This window comes from Charadrius vociferus, unplaced genomic scaffold, assembly GCF_000708025.1.
Source record: "Charadrius vociferus isolate BGI_N301 unplaced genomic scaffold, ASM70802v2 scaffold309, whole genome shotgun sequence".
Lineage (NCBI taxonomy): Eukaryota > Metazoa > Chordata > Aves > Charadriiformes > Charadriidae > Charadrius > Charadrius vociferus.
The window spans coordinates 290161-311521 of record NW_009661370.1 but is presented as its reverse complement, the minus strand read 5'-3'; the positions used below and the strand labels follow the sequence as shown (position 1 = coordinate 311521).

Sequence of the window (21361 nt, the reverse complement as noted above, 5' to 3'; positions counted from 1 at the left end):
GTGAGGTGATTCTGCACCTCTGCTCCACTCTGGTGAGACCCCACTTGGAGTACTGCATCCAGCTCTGGGGGCCCCAACATAAGAAGGACATGGACCTGTTGGAGCAAGTCCAGAGGAAGGCCATTAAGATGATCGGAGGGCCGGAGCACCTCTCCTATGAAGACAGGCTGAGAAAGTTGGGGTTGTTCAGCCTGGAGAAGACTCCGGGGAGACCTTATTGCAGCCTTTCAGTACTTAAAGGGGGCCTGCATGAAAGATGAGAGGGACTCTTTATCGAGGACTGTAGCAACAGGACAAGGAGTAAGAGTTTTAAACTGAAAGAGGGTAGATTTAGATATTAGGAAGATGTTCTTTACTATGAGGGTGGTGAGGCACTGGAACAGGTTGCCCAAGGAAGTTGTGGATGCCCCATCCCTTGAAGTGTTCAAGGCCAGCTTGGATGGGGCTTTAAGTAACCCGGTCTAGTGGCAGATGTCCCTGCCCATGGCAGGGGGGGTGGGACCAGATGATCTTTAAGGTCCCCTCCAACTCTTAACCATTCTATGATTCTACGAATGTGGTGAGCATTAAGCACTGTCACTGTAGATTTAGACAGCTGTTTTTTGGACTGCTTCCTGTCTGCACCTTTACTTCTGCCCTAAGTCACTGGCAGATTTTAAAACCTAGGCCTTTCCTTTGAGAAAATGAATAAAGGAGTCACTTATGAAGAGGAGTGCCATCACTACGCTTATCAGATCAAGCATGTCAGGGAACACTGCCAAAGAATGGCATAGTTTTATAGATCCTGGAAGAGCTTATGGATTGAGTAAATGTTGTGATCTTCATCCAAGATCAGGCACTGCCAAAAATAGCCAAAGGCACAACTTCAGGGAATACTAATATCAAAATTGTAGGCATTTCCCCTTGTTTGTTAGAAGCAATTTTTTGTGGACTGCAATTTTGGAATTGGGTACCTAGTATTTACCAGGCTTTAGCTTCCAAACTCCTCCTGTGGATGTAATACAGAGGGACTGAATACTTAGCGCAGAAAACCCAGCATTGAAGGAGATGATTCAAAACCAGAAGAAATACTTCTCAGTACTGTTAACAACACATGAAACTACAGATGTGTTAAAATCCATCTTGGAATACACTAAAAAGTATTGAGGAAACAAACACTCCCAGACATTGCAAATGAACAAAGACAAATTATACAGGGGGAAAAAAATGAGTCAAAATACAAAATAAATATTCCTCACTACAATTACAGAACCACTCACAATGAATATTCATGACCCATGTATAAATAGAAACTCTGACATAGGCTCCACATATCAAAAAGAAGTTATAGGTGCATATATAAACACGTACAAAATCCTGCCCTTGACCTCATATCCAGTATTTTCTCCACGTATTGTCTTAGTCATTTGCTGCAACGGTTATGGTGCTAGAAGCAGCTGACATGTATTAGTAAGTCTCTCTTCTCTCTCTCTCACAGAAGGGAATGGAATTCAAAGTCAATCTTACTTTTTATTGACATTCACCTTCATTAGTATAGTAAAATGCAAATGCTAAACAGTCCTGCATTCAGGACTGCTTCTCTGTTCAGACACTCTCTCTTCTCTTCAGGCGTTTGTTCAAATTTTTATTCTGCAACTAGCAGACCAGGTTTATGTTGCAACATCTAAACAATAACAGGGCAGAGGTAACCCTGGTTGGTTTGTGTGCGTACGTTTGTTTGGGGGGGACTGTTGTTGGTTATTTTTTTCTTTTAAGTTGACACATTCTGATTATGTCCTGGCTTATTTCAATATGAACCTCACTGACAAAAAAGCATTTGAATTCTTGCACTCTCATAATACAAAATTTAACAATTGTATTCAGCAGTTTTCAAATCATTAAATATACGAGAAATCAGGCTGAAGCAGAGGCTTAAATTAATCAGAATATTTTTTTTTTAAGTTGGCATCTTTTTTCTTTTCAGGGATGAAGTTCCTTCTCACAGTGGAAATCTGGAAGCTGTCACCGGTTTCTCAGTGACTACTCTTTTGAAGTTAGCTTTGGATTACGCATAGCAGTTGGATCAGTGTAATTTCAAACATCTAAAAAGCCTCCCATTGTGAACTTAAAGGAATGGCTTCTCATGGGTGATGTCATTTTTTGTTATGTGACTGTCCATCCATTATTTCCTTCCTCTGTTCTTTCAAAGGGGAGCTATCAATCTTGGAACAGCCATGTAAGATGAGAAAATGGGAAAGAGATAGAAGGGAAGAAATCCTAAATAAAAATGTGCAATTTGTTTATCAAAGGAAATAAAAAGGATCCTGGGATTGTCTCTTATTTCCATATGAATGAATGGCTACAGCAGCAACAGAGATAGTGAAGGCAGAAAGACAGTGATAGCACTTGAGTGATAAAAGCAAAGAAGGCAGCAGCAAAGCCTCAGCAAAAGAATAAGACAGCAATCTGGAGGGGGGGACTAAAAAAGAGCTGGGGACTGAAGGGCTAGGGATCAAGGATCCCTACAGGGAAGCAAAAGGAGAAGCCCAGAGATTGAGGTCAAGGATGGAGCAGCAAGACTTTGTACGGGTAGGAAAGAAGACACATGCTACAAAAAAACCAAATTGACACAAAGCACTAGAACAGGGTGTAAGATCTTGTGTCTTTAGCTAGATATTGTATTCTCTACAGAAAAGACGGTAAAGAAAAGACGGCATTGAATAAAAGATATCTCTTCTTCATTGAAGGGCAAGTCACTTTCCCCTTACCATAACAGCATGCATACTAACCATTGCCCCAGAGCTAATGAACAAATTGATAACCTAAACCACCACACACATTTTTATTCTAATAAATCCGAGTTCATTTGTAACTCATTTCACTAAAACAAATATAATAAACTGCCTTCAGATTGCTCAAACCAACTTCCTTAGAACTTGCTCTAAATAAAAACATTATTTGACAGGACACACCTCATTTCTTTTTACATACTCTCGGCAACAGCTTAGTGCTGAAAAAGAAGCATAATTCATCACATTTTAATCCTTCCTGAAACTGACACTGGTAAATCATAGCAGATACTGATATTACTAGGTCAAATGAAACATTGCTTTTAATGACGTGTGAATAACCTAGAAATATTCTCTGTCAGAGTTCCTACAGATTTACGTTGATAGGATGGAAAAAAAAATAAATTGCAAGTTGCAAAGTGCACAGAAGATGCACATTACTTGCCAAACAGTAGAGAAAGCCTGTGAATCGCAAATATTTTGTGAAATTATAAATAATGTAAATGCATGAGGAAATTACAAATAACAGCAGAAAAAGAGAGGGCAACAAGAGCTACAATGAGTGCTAGTCTTCCCCTAGAAAGCTTGGGATACCTTAGACCTTCTGAGCCATACCCATAACACTAATTCCTGAATTTTTTTTTCTCTTTTTATTTTTTCCAAAGCAATTTATTTGCATATTCTATATCTATGGAATAAGGATATTAACCACTTTTATTTCAAAGGAAAATATGTATAAGGAATTCAGAACCTTTGAGAATTTTCAGTTCATCCTTACTATAAACTTTAGTCTAGTTAGTTCATTGGTGTGATGAAGTCATTTTTTTGCCTGACCTATGACTGTAAGCTAAATTTAAAACGTCATTCTTTCCCTGACTGTGTCGTTAATCTATTTCACTCCCCTTAATATAACCAGTGACTCAAGCTGGAACTCGCCGCGCCGGTTGCCTGACAGCGCTGGGGCTGTCGTTACAGCACCACGGACAGCGCAATCACCCGCCCACCCACGCCCCACGCCAGGCAGCCCCGCCCCTCGGAATCGCTCAATTCCAGTTACAATAATGAATTAATTACGCAGGTTTAAAATAGACGACCACGTACCAAAACGCCCTGGAGAATCCTTATTGAATTCATACTCTGATTAAAAAGTATTGTTGGGCAGAGAGAGAGCAATCATTTCAGTGAAATTCACTGACTAAAAAGGGGCATCAAATGAGGCTAAAATAAATTACATGAAATGACAGTGTTTCGATACTACTTAAGTAGTCTTGCTTCAAAAATGTGTAAATCCTAAGTTCCATAGCAAGGAAATAATGGACTAAAACTCAGTAACTAGGAACGAATCAGGGCACCATAAAGATGGCATAAAGAACATAACAATATTGTACCTGGATAATTCACAAATGAATAAATCCAAAGAAGATGTCAAAGTTCATGTTAAAGAAATTGTTGCATTCCCTTCAATGACAGGTGAGGCTGTTCTGTTTCTAATCTGAAAAAACAATCACTAAAGAGCTCTGCTGATGTTTTTTCAAATTAATTTATGAAGTACAACCATTACTATTGAAGGCCCATGGGTTTTGGGTGTGGGGGGAGGTAATTGATTTATGCTTGGTGAAAACTTTCTGAATTCACATTTCAGTCATAAATAATCCTTCACAAGTGTCAGATCCTGACCTTTCTGGGGTACAACAGACCTCACTAGTTTGTAATGCCATATCCAGGACTGTATTTTACCTTTCTAATGAGAATAGCATGGAAAGGAAAGTGAAAAGGAGATGGGATTGGCTAAATCACATTGATTTTGACTTTCATCACTTTACAACCCTGCCTATTCATTTCTGAGACTAACACAAAACGTACAATATAATTTACAAAAGCCTTAATGTAATATGTTTAACCCAAAGAAACTCTCGAAGGAAGAAAAGACAAAACTGCTTCGGAAATGAGGCTACACACACACATTCCCTCCTGAAGGCCTATTCTGACTGGATGGTTTGATAAATTGAAGTCTGTTCCACCTCAAGTGATACTTTGCAAAAGCCAGGAGCACTTTGCTCCCTCACACAGGTAGTTTCTTTCTGTAATGATATATTTCTGAAGGATCCAAATTACACTGCAGTCATCACTTTAAAATATGTATTGCAAATTAAAATGCAAATTAGTTGCAACGGGAACATTCATGGCCCCCTCCTACACTGGGAACTATGAATACTCACAGCCCTACTTCTGTGTGGACTTTAAGTTCTAAAAGAATAGGAATGATGGGGGTATGATAAAGAGCAAGCATCACAACCTAATAAAAAAAAATAACATTGACTATACACTTCCATTAATTTTTGGGGACTCTTAAGTAAAAAAAACCCCAAAACCTCAAACCACAAACTAATCAAAAGCTTTACAGTCATGCAAAGTACTGTATTAATAACTATCTGACATTTTTCCAGGAAAACAATAAAAAATACACATAATACAACAATGCCAAAATTTTAAAATAATTCTTCTTAATTGAACAGTAAAAAAAAAAAAGGGGGGGGGGCTGTTGACTGATTCAGTTGTGATGGGGAAAAACATTAGCTTGTTAATTACAGAACTTAAAATCTCTGCTGCACAACCTGAATTTATTATGAATATTTCTTGCAAATTTTTTTAATTAAAAGATTGAAACAATGGAAAACAATTTCACTTGCAATGTATACCTGCTCTAAATAGCAACTTCCACCACTATTAGAAAAAATTTATTCATTTCTTTGATATTATAAATTCACAAATGAAGACTCAATATTATAATTACCAAATAAGGTGTTGTGTTTTTTTAAAAAAAAACAAAACAAAACAAAACCAAAAACAAACCAGCAAAAGAAAACCACCCCTGTGTCACAATTTCAACAGGGAAAGATGCCAAATGAAAGCTAAGACCATTTCAAGGTACCTGTAATACAAACAGTGATTTAAATCTTCTGCTGGATAATCGTATACAATCCTCTGCCCAAAAAAGAAGTATTAAATATTATTAACAAATTTCTCATGCATAAAACGGGAGGAAAAGGGTGGGAAAGGAGACTATGTAATCCTTTATTTCAAGAAAAAAAAAAACCTAAAACATAAATCAAGAAAATCCTTCTGAGTCTGCCTCATTCCCATATGCACAAGTGACAGACCGCTTCTGTAAGTTCATACGATGGGAGCCAGCCCATAGGCATGTGGGCAGAGAGTGGAGGAAAAGGAGTCAAGATAAATACTGACCCCCATCGACTGTGCTGCTGCAGAAGTTTCCGCTGGCTTTGAAGATAAATAGAATCCAAGTAACCAACAGAAGAACACCAAGCTGATTATACTTGTCTTGTATATCTATACAGGATGATCTACCAGGAAACGCTTCTGAAATTTTAATTGAAGAGCTACAGAAACAACACTGCACATTTAGGTCTAGCTTGCTATAGATGACTAAGGCTTTTTAAATAACAAAAATACAGTTTAAGGATTCTACGCACAAGGCTTTAAACACTGTCCTTAAACCAGCAACCAACCTAACTAGAATGTGTAGTAAATTATATTTAACTCAGTGAAACTGCACATACTTAACCTTTTTCCTGTTCCTTTTTTGTTCTTCCTCTGGGTCAGAGTGAGTGAAAACTACCAGGGTTATCTCACTCTGCCTCTGGTCTTTTAAAAACAATACCACTATTTTTTTCATAGTGTATGGTCAAGTAAACCAACATATTACCACAAACATTTCTACTTGGGCCGCTTTCAACTGGAATGCTTTTTAATTACAAAGCAAACTATGTCTAGCAACTTCAGGGAGAATCTACTTGAAACTGGAAAAGTATATTTCTGAGTGGATAGGAGCCCCCGAGCCTAAAGACTTCTGTGTGGTGGATAAGCCACTACAATTATTAAAACTTATCTTAAGGTTTCTGATTCCAGCTAGATCTTTAGGGGGGGATGGAGAGGCAGGAATCAGTTCATGCTATAAAATCCTATTTTACCATTTTTCTTAGGTTACTACTGCAAGAATCTGTTTAAATCAGTCCTCTGAGTCTCCCACTACACAAATACTCAAAGTTGTCTTAAAAAGTTTGTAGTTCAGAGATGTGATCTTTCAATAACGTCTCACTAGCATTACATTAAGACCCAAGTATCGCTACCTAAAAGGCAGCATTATCAATGGCAACTCAAGATTTCTCAGCAATTTTGACCAAATTCAGCTGTATAGCAGTGGCAAACCAGTTCTTCCAGGTAGCATCTTCACTGGCAATTTAAACGCACCGAGACACAACAGCCTTGGCAATAGGTAGCCCAGGCACTTTGCCTCTGTGCTCACCCCCATCGCACGCCTGCATCTGCCGCTGCCAGGGCAGAAGGTACGTACTGCTGAGACAGCACAACCCCACTGCCTGCAGGAGGGAGGGGGCAAGGGAGCAGCCTCTGCTCTAGCAGCCTGCAGCCCCATGACAGCTCCCCCTCCTTCCAGAACTGAGGGGCCATGGACACGTGCTGAGAAGACGGCAGAGGGTGGACTGCGCATGCAAGAATCAGCGCTACGGCTATCCAGTACAGGCCAAAGGACCTTTATAGGTCTCGGTTCTTGGATGGAGGGAACAACATCCTCCTCCCAACCAGTCTCTCACCCTGGGCAAACACCAGCTTTGCCTGTGTCAAAAGTTGGCCCTGAACATTGCTCTTTTCCCACTGCTCATTGTGCACCTCACCGCTTGATACCAAAGTCCCTCTTCCAAAAATACAAGGATTCCACTCTACCTTCTCATAGTCATGGCAGCACATTTTAAGGACCACATGGAGGGATGCACAAGCTCAACAATTAAGCAAGGTAACATGGTATACATTCAGAAAAATTGTGAGACAGAGATATGTATATATATATATGCTTTTTTTTTTTAATATACTTTTTCTATGACTATTGGTGGCACTGTACTAGTGCAGATTCAGATGACCTTGCCTCTGAGGAAGCTCTGTTAGGCACTGTAATCATGAATACAGCATCTGCACTGACACCGAATCATAGGTCTCCACTGTGCTAAATGCTGTTCCACAAGAGTATAAACAGCTTGATAAAAAGTGTTTTATTTTGGACTTTTGGTTATCTCTGAAACACTTTTATGCTCAAATTTATGTAACTATCAGTGCTCTAAGAATAGAGAAAAACAGCAGTTATTTTTAGAAACTGCCTAGGAGGATCCTTCACATCAAAACAATTTATTCATTTCCAGGATTAGATGACACCAGGTGACATTATAGAATAAAACTGTTATTTTAGGACTGACTGATCTTCTATTTATTTGAAAAAGGCATAAAGAGGCCATTTGAAAAGGCATAAAGAGGAGGCCTTTGCAGAAAAATAAAAATGAGATAGAGGAATTAGTGAGTCACAACAGAGATGGAACTTCTCAGTGTTCCTTTATGCTGCCGTTCTGCAGAGCAGAGCTGCTCTCCAGGCATATGCTGGAACAAAACAAACCAAACACAACCACAATAATCTATCACCAGACTATTTCAAAAGGCAATGAAAGGATAATACTGAATTTTTATACTCCAAATATACCATACTTTATCATGTCTTGTGTGCAAAAGTTACGGAACTTAAAATGAAAGATAAAATACTGTATTTTACAATTTCCAACCTGCCAAAATTACCCAAATTTTTAAATATAATTCTACCAGCAGTTAAATACCACCCATCAAAATAAGGTATGCATACATACTGAAAACTGAAAGGAGTCACAAATTATCCTTTTAGATATTATTTTGAATTGGCAAGAGTCCTAATTACAGATAGAAATATAAAATTTTTAAGCAATAACTAAACATATTAATAATTTAAGAGGAGAAAATGTGGGGCACAGAGCAATTATACCTAACTCCATAAAATTAAAAGTAATCATATATCATATTCCTTGTTTATAAGTAAAAATATTTTTTTTTAAAATCAGAAATGCAATAGAAGTTCAGAAAAGGAGAATATGAAAAAAAATTAAACTTATTTATTCTGTTTGTTTATTAAAGAAAGCTCCTGAATTAGAAGAGAATTTCAGAAGATCAAATCTGGTTTTTATGAAGCACTGAGAAACAATGTTTCCCAGTATCGCTATCAGGAAACATAAAGACAAAGACATAGGTACTATTTGTTGCCTACTACCTCTGCTTCTTTTCGGGTACTAGATAGCTAAAGGAAAAGGTAGACACTGCAGAAAGAAGAATAACAATCTGGTCTGTTTACGGCAATGGTCTGCAGCTGAAGAAATGAACCCTATTCTTCCTGTGTTATGGGACACAAAGGTGCATGATATGAATGCACAAACAGATCAAATGAATTTTTTACTTAACTTGCAACTTCGTGCTCCTTTATTGTGGTGTATATATAATCTTAGTCTTGTTGAAGAGACAGCTTTTTAGTGTGTTCCTAAGCATTGAAGGTCAGTAATGAAGTGCTTTATCATTTATAAATCTGCAATTATACTGCAACTACAATTTTTAAAAGGAAATTTGCAGGATTTAAACTGAAGTAAGAGTGAACAGTATAGGATCCTATTTATCTTTTCTTATCTTTTCATCACTTTCAGGGTAAGGATAACAACAGCAGCAATAAACTCCAAGCTGTAATGGATCTGTCGCATAGTAACTTAAATTAAAACATGAACTGATCACATTTTAAGTCTCAGCATTTTGAAATATCTTCTGTGTTAAAAAACTATTGCCTTGTCTAAAAATAAGAAATAGCCAAGAAGGGTTGGTTAGCAGCTGTATAAGAAAACTCTGAAGTTTTTCTCATTAATATTTAAAAATTCATAGAAAATTTTTGCTATATTTTATGAGTTTCCAGTGTCATCTTCTTACCTTTACAAATAAGAATAAAGTAGAATAAAAAATACATTTCTATTTGCAAACCAAGAAAACTCATTTGGAAATGAATGAATAGCACTTTCTTTGTCATGGAAATGAAGCTACCCAAATATGCTGCATTAAACGAACTATTCCAAAATCAACACTATCATTTAGCAATCTTCAAGCTGAAGGTAGGAATAAATGATATGACACTGCCCTACTGAAAAGCAGCTTAGGGTATATTTTATTAGAACAAATAAATAGGACTTTGATTCACCCATGTAATCACTCCACTGAGACGTGCCACTTTCAGTGCCAGTCTTCTCACCCTTTGGACTTATTAGTTAACTGAGAGACACACCCCAAGCTGTCATCACTTCTCTACTTCCATTCAAGGATTCCTTTAGTCAAGAAAACAACCATAAATTAAGTTCTAGACTACCATGACAGGTACACCCAAGATCAATACCTAGATGAGTAGTCTTGAAAGACTGGGCAGTAATCTTAACATACCTTGTCCAGAGGAATTTTTTGTAATTAGAGAAAAAAAAACTACTCAAAGAAACCAGCACATTTAATTCACAGTGTTTTTAAGTCAATAAAGATGACAATAAATTACCAAAAAATCACTATTAATTTTATGCCTGGTGAGTAAAATCAGACTTGAATAATACTGAAAAGAAAATGCAAGAGGCTCATGTCCAAAGTTCTTCTCAACAATATTCCTTCTTATGAGTAATACTTCTCATCACAATATCCTTCAAAAATCCATACTATCAGTGACACTTAATATTGATTCAGCAACATTCGTTATTATTGTATTATAAGCTGGAAACCTACCTTCTTTGTTCTTCTCCGTGTTCACCTGAAGGGACTGTCAAACATTCGTCCATGTGACCATGCAATAATCTCAGAACATCCCCTCCTATCAGATATCCTTGAATAAAAGGAGAAAAATCAAGTGCAATTGTCTGAATGCAGCAACATGTAAAACTATAGTTCAGACTGTAATAAATACTATCAGTTTTGTTTGTTGTTTTTTTTTTGTTGGTATTTTATGTTACTTTAAAAAGAGAGTAAGAAGAAGAAGATATCTCGTACCCTGGGGATCCAGCTGAACACTGCCAGCTGAAAAAAGCTCCAAGTAAGCAAGTAAGAAAGGGTGGATCAGGAGAAAGAGAGCCACAAATAGGGGATTCTACAGAGTTAGTGCAACTAAAAGAAGGAAGCAAGTACTTCCCTCCTAGATTATAACAGAAAAAGGGGAAGAGTCTTCTTTTACATTTTACCTACTCACTTTTGGGTTTGATTTAAGTTAAGGATTCCAGTTTATATACTAACAAAAGAAATATTTGTGCATTTATTTATTTATTTAACTTTAAAAATCCTTTTTGGTGTCTTTGTAAGTTTTTTGTGAGAAAAACTTCTGGGAAGATCCACTCAAAGCTCTGCTTGACTTCAGACTCCCCACCTACGAACATAATTTACTTGGACTCCAAAGAGGAACTCCTATACTGCCCACACTACGACTGCACACGCAGGTTTCAAAGCCAAACATGTAGCATCACAATATTTGAAGAGCCAGGACATTGCAGCCAGAAAGCTGAAAATAAGGCCATAATTCTAATCAGTAAAGATATTAACAAAGTAGTTGCTTTTTCATCATTCTCTTTGCATCAGAGATCTGACATTAAGAAATTTAATTTTATGTTGTCCTACAAACATTTTATTATAAGCTAGTAACTGAACATAGTAGACAGTGCAGTTTCAGTCTGATAAGTTAACCGAGTATTTACATTTGCTTCCTAAACTCATCTTCCCTTCTTGCTAGAACTTGTTAATATCAAATTCTCCATTTGAGCAGGATGTGGGAACATCCATAAATCCATCCTTGGGTTTAGTATTATAACTAAAAGAGATGTTTAAAAATATCATTGGAATAATATTTTGAAGCTATGTCTATATTCTGTGCAGTAAGACAGATCTGTACAGGGAAATTATGTTGAACACCCAACAGTCACACTGTACGCATTTCACAGGTATATTTTGAAGCCACGGGAAATCTTTTTCCTAAATATTCCAGGGAATATTTCAGGGTATATTTTTTTAAAAACCTTTGAAATCAGTATCAAATTAGTATTTATGTGGCAAATTTTCGCATTAAATTTTTAAATTTGGGATTTTGACACCAGGTAACGGTAGTTTTATATATATATGTATATATTAATTTTTACATGGACCTGTGTCAACATAACTCTGGAGATGTTTTGCCCTGAGTAACTTTTTTGTTTTGTTTTTAGAATGTCCCACATCCACTTCACAGTACAGAATTAGCAGAATTACTTGATCTGACTCTAAAGCTCTGTTTTGACTTCAACTATAAACTAACTTCTGCACCAGCCAGTTTTGCTGAAATGCATGTAAAAAGAAATTATTTTCTTTCAACTAACTACATCCAATATCCTCGTTCAGTTTACAGACTATCCATTATTTTCACTTGGAAGTAATTTTATTTAACTAAATTGTTTCACTTATTTATCTATTTTTAATGGGAAGTTTTGATTAGGAGATGGTATTGTAGTGTAGTTATTCCTATACTAATGTTTTGTTTATGAAGATGGCAAAGCATTATGCAGATACTAACAAAATTAGCTTTATTTTCCTCTTTCCTCTTTTTAAGGTAATTTTCTCCAGTTTGGCTACAGTTTTACTGAGGCATATAGAGTAAGGTCTTCCACACTAAGTGTCAGATTCACTCTCCCTTCACAAGACAACTTTGATTACAGGAGCATTTGCTGCCTTTGCTAGAATAAGGCCTTTGCTCTGATTCTTTCTGACACCATCCAGCTGATCTTCTCTAGAAAAGATACTGCTTGAAGATAATTAATGTCTATACCTGAGAAAAGTGAAAATGGAAAGGTATAGCAACAAAGAACAAGCAAATACACAGAGAAATGTACAGCTGCTAAAATCATGTTACATCATTTTCACAAGATTTCCCCTGGGAAAAATGACACCACACACTATCATTGTGGACTTCTGCTTCCCCAACAGCTGGGCAGGTCCCACTAGTGAGCTTCACCAACCAGAGAGATGTGGAGCAGCACAAATCTGAGTCTCAGCTAATAAGCTATACTGGGATTATTAACATGAATGCCACACCAGTGTTGCCAGCAGTTGGAGGACAAGAATGGAGTTTATAAGAAGAAGCAACAGGTTAGAGAGGAGCGGGTTTTCTCGTCTCATCAACAGAAACGTTTTCTCCATAAAGTTTAGCACACCGTTAAGCGATGCACTAGCATTTTTTTCAATAACGGATTGCTCTAGAAACCATGTCAGAGAATCTGAATACGCAGAATGATCCTCATAGTCTAAAAATCACAGTGCGTATACAGAAAGGAGATGTTGGCAATGCTGTCCCTGAAATCTGAATAAGCAAAGCTGCAAGAGCATTCCACAAATGTGTTTTAAATGTGCCAGATAAGAAGAACTTGATGTGAAATTTCAGTGCATTCCCTTTTCAAAAAAAGAGAGTAAGAAAGAACTTGCAGCTTTAACCTTCTTAAGGTTCTATTACAATACCTACTCAAAGCAGTTATTCTGTAGGAAACTAGAAATCATTAGGCTTTACATCGTGACAGACTTTTCAGAAAAAGATGACTATCTTTTTCTTCTCTGTGGAACCAGCACAGCATAAATTCAGGGATCCTTGTCCTTTCATGTCAGAAGTTGCACTAAAAAAAACCCTTCCTAACTCTCAAATAAAATAAATAAATTTGAAAGTTGTTCTAGCCTGTCTCTTTCTGTCTTTCCCCTCCTATTGTTTTTCTTGCCAACCATATGCTCCCCACAAAACCATTCCCAGTCTTAACTCCTAGGATTTCACATCCTGCTTCCAGTTCTCTTGCCCATTTTTCAGTCAGTCATGTAACCATGACTGCATACGTCAGAATAATCTGAGAGAACATTTTAAACCTGGACCAAAAGCCTTTTTAAAAAAAAAAATATTATGAATGTTATCATATCTTTAGCAAAATGAGATTTGAATGAGCTGCTCAGTATTCAGAAAAAAATATGTAGAAAACTATCAGTGTCACTTGCAGTATAACTTTTCTACTTTTTTCGGAACATTTGTATATTTATTTACTGGATTGAATATTTACATAAGAGAAACCTACTCCCGCACTTGGCAGAATAATTTGATTGTTCAGATATTTCATTTACAATCAGTCTTTCAATAATTAAAGTTGAGTCAACCTTACCTTGGGCAACTTCACTTCCTGAACTGATTGGAGCTACACTCCAGAGCGTTTGCTGGAAGGCTGCATCAACATGTAAGCTACCATTGCCATAAGAGAGATGCTAAAACCAGGAAAGAGAGAGGCTTTTATTTGGGGTTTATTAAAAATCTCATTACAGTATACAATAATAGTATCAAAAATTCTTGTTTCCTTCATACGTAAATTGTTCCTATTGACTGTGTAAGTAAACACAAAGTCAGTCTTGGGTACTCTTCAAGGGCCATTAGAAATAAAGCTAGAATAATAGCAGCGTATTTGCCTCAAAGACACATACAAATGGCACAGTATGGTCAGCTGTTTGGCGTCTTTGACCATAGCAAACACTCTGAAGAACTGATTATGAAATGCTGTGGGGGTCTTACACTGGTGCTCTTCCTTCTATACGCAATAGTATTTTCCATAAAGTTTGAATATTGGGATGTGACATTAATCTGCAGCTCACCACTTAATTATTTCTTGTGGGCCACTGGCTTCCTGAAACTGACATCAGATCAAAGATATCAAGTAATCAAGTAATTGATTTTGTAAGGCACTTAAGGGAGTTCCCAAAATATATTCTTGAATCAAGTTTTCATGATCCAAGCAAATCTGAAAACGATCTTTCCCCGAAAGGCTCACTTCCTGCCTTGGCATTCAATGGATGCTCTTCTTTTACTGTGTTACTCTCTATCGTCTGCCAATATTGCAGGTCTTTACAGCGAGTGCCACAGATGCCTTCTCATCTCAAAATTCTTTGTGTGTGTGTGCAGGTTCCAACTAGTTCAGTGACATTCTAATCTAAGGATATATTATATATCACCTCCACGCAAAATCCCTTCTCCCACACCATTAGTCAGTTCCACTGATACATCAAAATGAAATAAATTCCATAACGCAACGGCCAGGACGTGGACATGATACTCACACCGATGTTTAGCATCCTTCATACCTACTAACCAGATTTTTGCCAGCTGGTGTAACAGAGTATCTGGCAGAAGTAGCAGGTTGCCATCATCGATGAGGACCACGTGCATAGCCCATGTCTTTCCAGTACGCAGTAACATTTGCAAAGCAGAAATATGTTTGGTTCAGGAATCCTGGTGTCTGTTCTAATCCTGGTATTGATCTCCTCCATTACAGGCAGGTCCTCCAGCCTTCTTTCTCACCCAAATCTTTTCTGCCCCAGTGTCCAGGCTCAACCAAAAAGCTAGATTTGTCTTCCCTACTAATAGACTAATAATCTCCTAAACTAGCATCTACCCTGCCATAGGCTTTTAATCACTTTTCAGAATTAAATTATGGTATTTTATGAATACTGGTTAACACTACAGTCTACAGGCAGCTTCTGAAGAATAAACTCCAAGACTCAAATTTCCCAGAATACTACAGGTTTCCCAACTGAAATTACTGTCACGTTATAAACTCTGTACTGCTCTGCAGAAAAGCAATGCAATCACCTCTCTGTTCCTAGGTCTTCAAGAACACAGTGTAGTCAAGCTCACTGGAGAGCTTAGGAATCAGACGCAATCTCCACAAGAACCCTTCAGCAGTGATTGCAGCAGCATAGCTGCATTTACAATAGCTCTAAATTAGTAGATGATGTATTTCAAATTTCACAGACAGTCTGCATCAAAGCTTCTATTCTCCAAAACATCCATGTGTGCAAAGAGAAAAACATTAAAAAAGGAAAACTTCTGCTTCAGGCTTCCTCTTGGCTAAGGTGTGTCAATACTGACATCTCATCTAGCAATAACTATTTCTATCTGCACTTGTATATGGGTAAACTTACACTGCAGAACAAAAAAATCATTATCTAAGTTCTGACCCAAAGTAGGCAAAGCCCAGGAAATTTCTCTGAAGTGGTTTAAATAGTTCACCAGTAAATCCACAAGCAAAGAGAATTTTTCCATTGATACAGAAAGAGAATTGCCAGTACTATACTAACAAATTTCAGCCCCTCCACTCAGCATAAACGTACCATCAGCAAAAGAAGAACGGTAGCTAAAACTCACAGCTACACAGAAATTACCATTAAAACCCAGCCATCAAGAATCATCTAGTCCACTATCACGTAGGTGACAGCAGGTAATTGCAGATGCATGGCAGGAAAGCATAAGGATCCCACAGAGGGTAGATGGGGGTAGTCTGCATTCCCCCTCTTTATATTAGATTTCCTTCTGCACTATAACCACCAAAGCCTGAAGCACATCAGCTACTATGCTTTCAGATGATTACCACTTAGTATGATTAGACACAAGAGCTTTCTTTAACAAAATATTAATTTTACAGAAGAAAGCAACAAAAATTAGTAAATGACAAAGTAGCCAATGGAAAAAAGAATGGCTTCCGGTGAATGCATCATATTACAGCCTTCAATAGCATGGATCCTGTACAGTTTTTTCCACGACTGCTGACTTATTGTATATAGAGAATAAAGGAGCTCAACTTCATGAACAGCTGCTCAGTGTTTTGTTTTCTCCTCAATCTTCAGTCTGCATCCTCATGCTTTATTCAGTATGGTCAATTCTTCAAAGCTTTGAAAAGAGAATTATTAATTTTCTCATAGGCTTTTCTCTTGCTACCAACAATTACAGCATTTCACGAAACACTGCAAATATTAATGAATTCATTTTCTCAAAATCCCAAAGGAGCAGCATTATAGCCCATTTTCCAATGGGGAGTGGAGGTACATAGATTACACTAAGAAATGTTCATTAATCTAGGATGCCCAAGTTGAGGTGACAAGGACCTGTTTAATTCCACCGCATTGTATGAAGTTTTAATGTTCAAGGCACATCTTCCATTCACCTCAGTTGCAGGTATCAAGACAGAGCAACTCTGGGACCTCAACCTCTAGCAGAAGGAGGAAGACCTCAGAGCCACAACCCAGGTAAGGCATATTCCTGGTAAGGGTTGAAGAGTTAGTGACCTCTTGAAAGCAAGCCTAATAATTCCACAGCAGGGTCTAGTACAAAATCTAATTCTCCAGGAAAATAATTAACCAAGCATCATACCACCAATCCTCCACCTGCAATTCCCAGCTTGAAATTTCATCTCCAAAGCTGCTTCATTCCACAGTCCCTCTGCTACTCGGCCCTGACACATCCATCAAACTTTTATCAGTACTGAGATAGCATTCCATAAAAAGCCAGTGTGACTGTATATCTAAGAGTTTTCATAAAAATATATCAGTGCCATAGTTTTTGCATTTTCTACTGCCTGTGTTTTTTCAAAATTTAAGAAAATTATTTTGTGGTATAAATTACATGTAATTTTCCTATATTAAAAAAAAGCAAAAAAAAACCCGCAGTTACAGTAGGTGGCATCACACTGACACCTACATGAACCACAGGTAGAGAAGGAAACTTTAAACCCATTTTTCAGACGTCTGCCACCCAAATTAATGCAAAATCATGGTCAGGAGCATGCTGTGAGCATACCACAGGTGACTGCTGTGCCTTAATACAATGGGTTTCCTAGATAGTTGCTGATAGCAGTTATCTAGCCTAATTGCTGCAGGCCTCTTCCACTCTTCTCCTCTCCATATCTTTATTCCGGTCCCATACCTCTCACCCAGCCAATCCAGCTTCCCAACCCAGTTACAGACTACCTCATCACCTGGATTTAGGACCTCCTCCTCCTCCTCCTTCAGAAGGTTCTCCTCAGACCTACAAAGCCTCAGCATGGCCTTTTGCATTTTTTCTTGCTCAACTTCCTCCTTTCCATGTCAGCCAGCGTTAGACTTCCTTCCAGAACCTCAGTACAACTCCTGCCCCTCAATTCTTTTCTCATTTCTTGGCACCAGACTTTCCCCTCTCTGGATCTTTGTCCAGCGGTTGGTTCTCCCCTGCCAGCCCACTCCTTCTCTACAGATCTCATTTGCCATCTTTCATTCCCAGTCCCACTCCACTGGTTCTTCTATCAATTCTCCCTTTCCAAAACAGCACAGGTTTTTTGCCCCAAATTTCTAACACAACTTTAACCAAGCAGGTGCCCACTCCTCCCTTGTCACCAGCTTCTTGTCCCAGGCAATTTGTTAGTCCCTTACTGCCTGCCCGCCTTCAGCTGCCAGTCTTTTCAGCCAGTCATCAAATCCCACTCAGTTTTCCTCCTTCCCACTTCAGTCCCAGGCTCCTCTCCCTGCTACATCACCTGCCTTTTGTTCCTTCTACTTTCTCATAGCTTCCTCCCCCACATATCCTAAATGACAGCAGATCACCGGCAGCACAGAAAACACCGCGTTCTCAGCTGTCAATACAGTGCCTGACTTCATCCCTGCCTTGAGCCACCCATTACAAGGAATATCTGGTTCCACCAGGGTTGGCGTGTATTTAATTATTCACTGAAGAGGGAGTTCAAACACTTCATTACCATACAAGAGGTGCAAGAACTCTAGCTTCTGCAAAATAGGCAAAGTCATAAGACTTTTCCCTACTAAAAGAAAAATTAAAAAATCTTCCCTGGGCATGACACAGCTGCGTTATTTCAGGAGAATGTTTCTTTACTAAGTTTAAGCAAGGAGAGGCTTGTTACCTTTTTTTTTCCTTTTTCTTTTGGTTTTGTTTGTTTTTTGGTTTGGGGTTTGGTTTTTTTTTTAAGTTAGTGAGAAAAACACTTGTAATGTCAGGAACATCCCTTCTAATTTCCTGTGTTTGTTATGAAGCATGGGATGCTCAACATTTTCAAGAAAATGATATGAATTTTCTTAATGATGCAAAAATATTTTTTTCCTTCCCTGTCTTCAAGCTCAGTGACATGTCTTCTAGATGAACTAAATTAAAAAATTATCTCAGACCAACAAAAAAAAAACAAATAAACCAGAAATAGATGCTACTATTTCTAATAAGTAATGTTTTACATTACAAGAACTTGATTATAATCACTTGGAAGCAGAATTTTAGAAGGCAGAGCAACTTGACAACCTTAATTATCAGGAAGACCTACCAGCCTCCACAATAATACTTCAAATTTTATAAAGACTCTGTGGGAACTGCATTATGATCAGTGTAACAGAACAGTTCAACACTAACTACCTTGTTCCACTAATTTCAGGTTTGTGTATGCAGATCCAAATTATTTTTAAGAAAAACCCATTTTATTATTTTTCAACAAAAATAAACGCTGGAATTGTGAACTTACACAGACAAAAGCAAAGTCCAACTACTGAGTTTCATACTCTTATGAAAAAAAATGAAATAGGGGGAAAATAAAATTTGAAAAGAATAAAATAAAATAAAAATAATTAAAAAAAAAACCAAATCACACACTGCTGTGTTCCCTGGAATTACTGCACCAAGAAATGCTACAGATATTTAGAAGCTATCCCAAGTATTTGATAATAAATAAGAGAGTTAAAACTAAGAGCTGAAAATAAACAATGTATTTGATGCAAGTATATGCAGAGAGAGTGCCTTTCCAATAATCAGGAACCTGGACTCCTGTTCAGGACAAATGACAGATACCAGCTCCACCTTTCATATAATGTGATCTAATTTGGACAATACTATTTTTGAAAGGGAAATCTGTCATCAGTTAACGATGATAAAAACCTTCAAGAAAAAGCTTACACTTCAAAGAAAAGTTTCCAATTACTTTCATGTTAGTTTCCAGTAAAGGTCATTTCAGTCAAAGCCAGAAACCTCAAGGCTTGTCCACAGATTTGCATAATGCAGCTGCAGATCAGCATTATAGTCAGGACAGCAACTACATATATACAGTACAGAAATTGTTGCAGTGTAGATTCGAAGTTGGGTGGTGGGTTTTTTTTTCCTCTTTCCTGACTTCTTAGCCTGAATAATACTGACCTCATTGATATGAACTTTCACTTTTATCTCCATTATGCATTTTGTATTTCAACTTCACATCCAAGGAATTTTTCTTTAATTATGTTTAAAAGACTAAGTTACCCAGAGGCTTCATGAATTTGATACGAACTATAATTAATTTAATTTCTAAACTATTGAAAATTGGCGATTTTGAAAGCAATCATGGTATATAGTCAACAACATGCAAAGGCAAACCGCAGTGCAGGGGTACTTGCTAATGAGTACAGGATGGGGAAACATGCTGGAAATATTACATCTGTTCATCGGCCTGCACTGCCTCAAGAAAGAAAACAGAGCAACCCGGGTTTGAACTTAAATGGTGGCAATATTTACAGCCAAACATCTTTTCACGCTATGCTAAGAGGGTTTTTTTGAGCCAAGTTTCCCCTCTGAAGGACCTGGCAACAGCACAGCTCATGCCTATGTAAGGGCTTTTCCTCAGAAATGCTACACAGAAAAATACGCATCCAAAATCCCATTGTACAGGTAGGGATAATGAGAGTCAGAGCAACCGAGTGACTTGCCCAGGGACATTTCTGTGAGTCAACAAACAGCTAAAGTCCACATCTCTGGACCTTAAGCTTACTATTTTAACACGAACCTTCCTATCAGTTTAGCACTTCTTCACTGCAACTGAAAAGACGACTCTTCAGGGGGAAAAAAAAAAAAAATGAATTGTCCCAAAACCTTTATTTGATGGAAAGCAGCAAAGGGGGACTATAGGAAAATCCTGACATTTACTTAATACTTTAATAGTGGTTGCCAACCAGATAGGTCTAAACACTAACCTACTGACTACATTGAGATCATAAAGTCACAATGCAATGGGAAAAAAATTAAGTAATAAAGCTGCACTCAGACAACTGGAAGACTAACCTATGAAGCTGACGTAGTTCTGCTCTCCCCTTGTATTATAGAAATTAAACTAAGTTCTGACTACATTTTGAAAAAGCCATGGCCTGTGAATGTACTCTGTTCATCCGTTATTTTTACACACACAGGTTTGCCCCAGGATTGTTAACCTGTTTATCCAAATTTGGAGATAATTAGCAAGTTGCCTGAAAACACAGAGCAATATTGCAATATAAAAAGGTGATATTTCAACGCTATTCCTAACAGCATATAGAGAGAGAACGTTTGGCCACTGCAGTTAAAGACAGTAAGAAGAGATTCTTTCCGTATATCAATAGGAAAAGGAAGACTAGGGAAAATGTAGGCCCACTGATGAATGAGATGGGTGCTCTTGTGGTGGAAGACACAGAGAAGGCAGAGTTACTGAATGCTTTCTTTTTTTCGGTCTTCACTGCTAAAGCTGTCCCTCGTGAATCCCATACCCTGGAGGCAAGGGGGAAGGTCTGGAGGGAGGAAGATTTCCCCTCAGTTGAGGAGGACCAGGTCAGAGATCACTTGGCCAGTCCTCGGGAGACCCAGGCTTTGCAGGCAACCGAGAAAGTCTGGGGGAAGCAAGACTATCCCTTGGTTGATGAGGAGCACGTTAGAGATCAGTTAGATAAACTGGATATACACAAATCCCTGGGGCCTGATGGGATGCACCCTTGGGTGCTGAGGGAGCTGGGGGAAGTCATTGCTGGGCCGCTCTCTCTTTGAAAGGTCCTGTCCTGGAGGACAGGTGAGGTGCCTG

The 21361-nt window shown here is 38.0% G+C and overlaps 1 protein-coding gene across 1 annotated transcript in view; it reads right to left on the bottom strand.

Moving 5' to 3' along the window:
- Window positions 1-21361, bottom strand: part of RYR2 (ryanodine receptor 2 (cardiac)) — a 471929-nt gene that overhangs the window by 244970 nt on the left and 205598 nt on the right. The window contains exons 9-10 of the mRNA XM_009893652.1: window positions 13877-13976; window positions 10455-10551 (exon numbers count right to left, since the gene is read on the bottom strand). Of these exons, the coding sequence (XP_009891954.1) occupies window positions 10455-10551; window positions 13877-13976 (197 nt within the window). The remainder of the gene's footprint in view (window positions 1-10454; window positions 10552-13876; window positions 13977-21361) is intronic.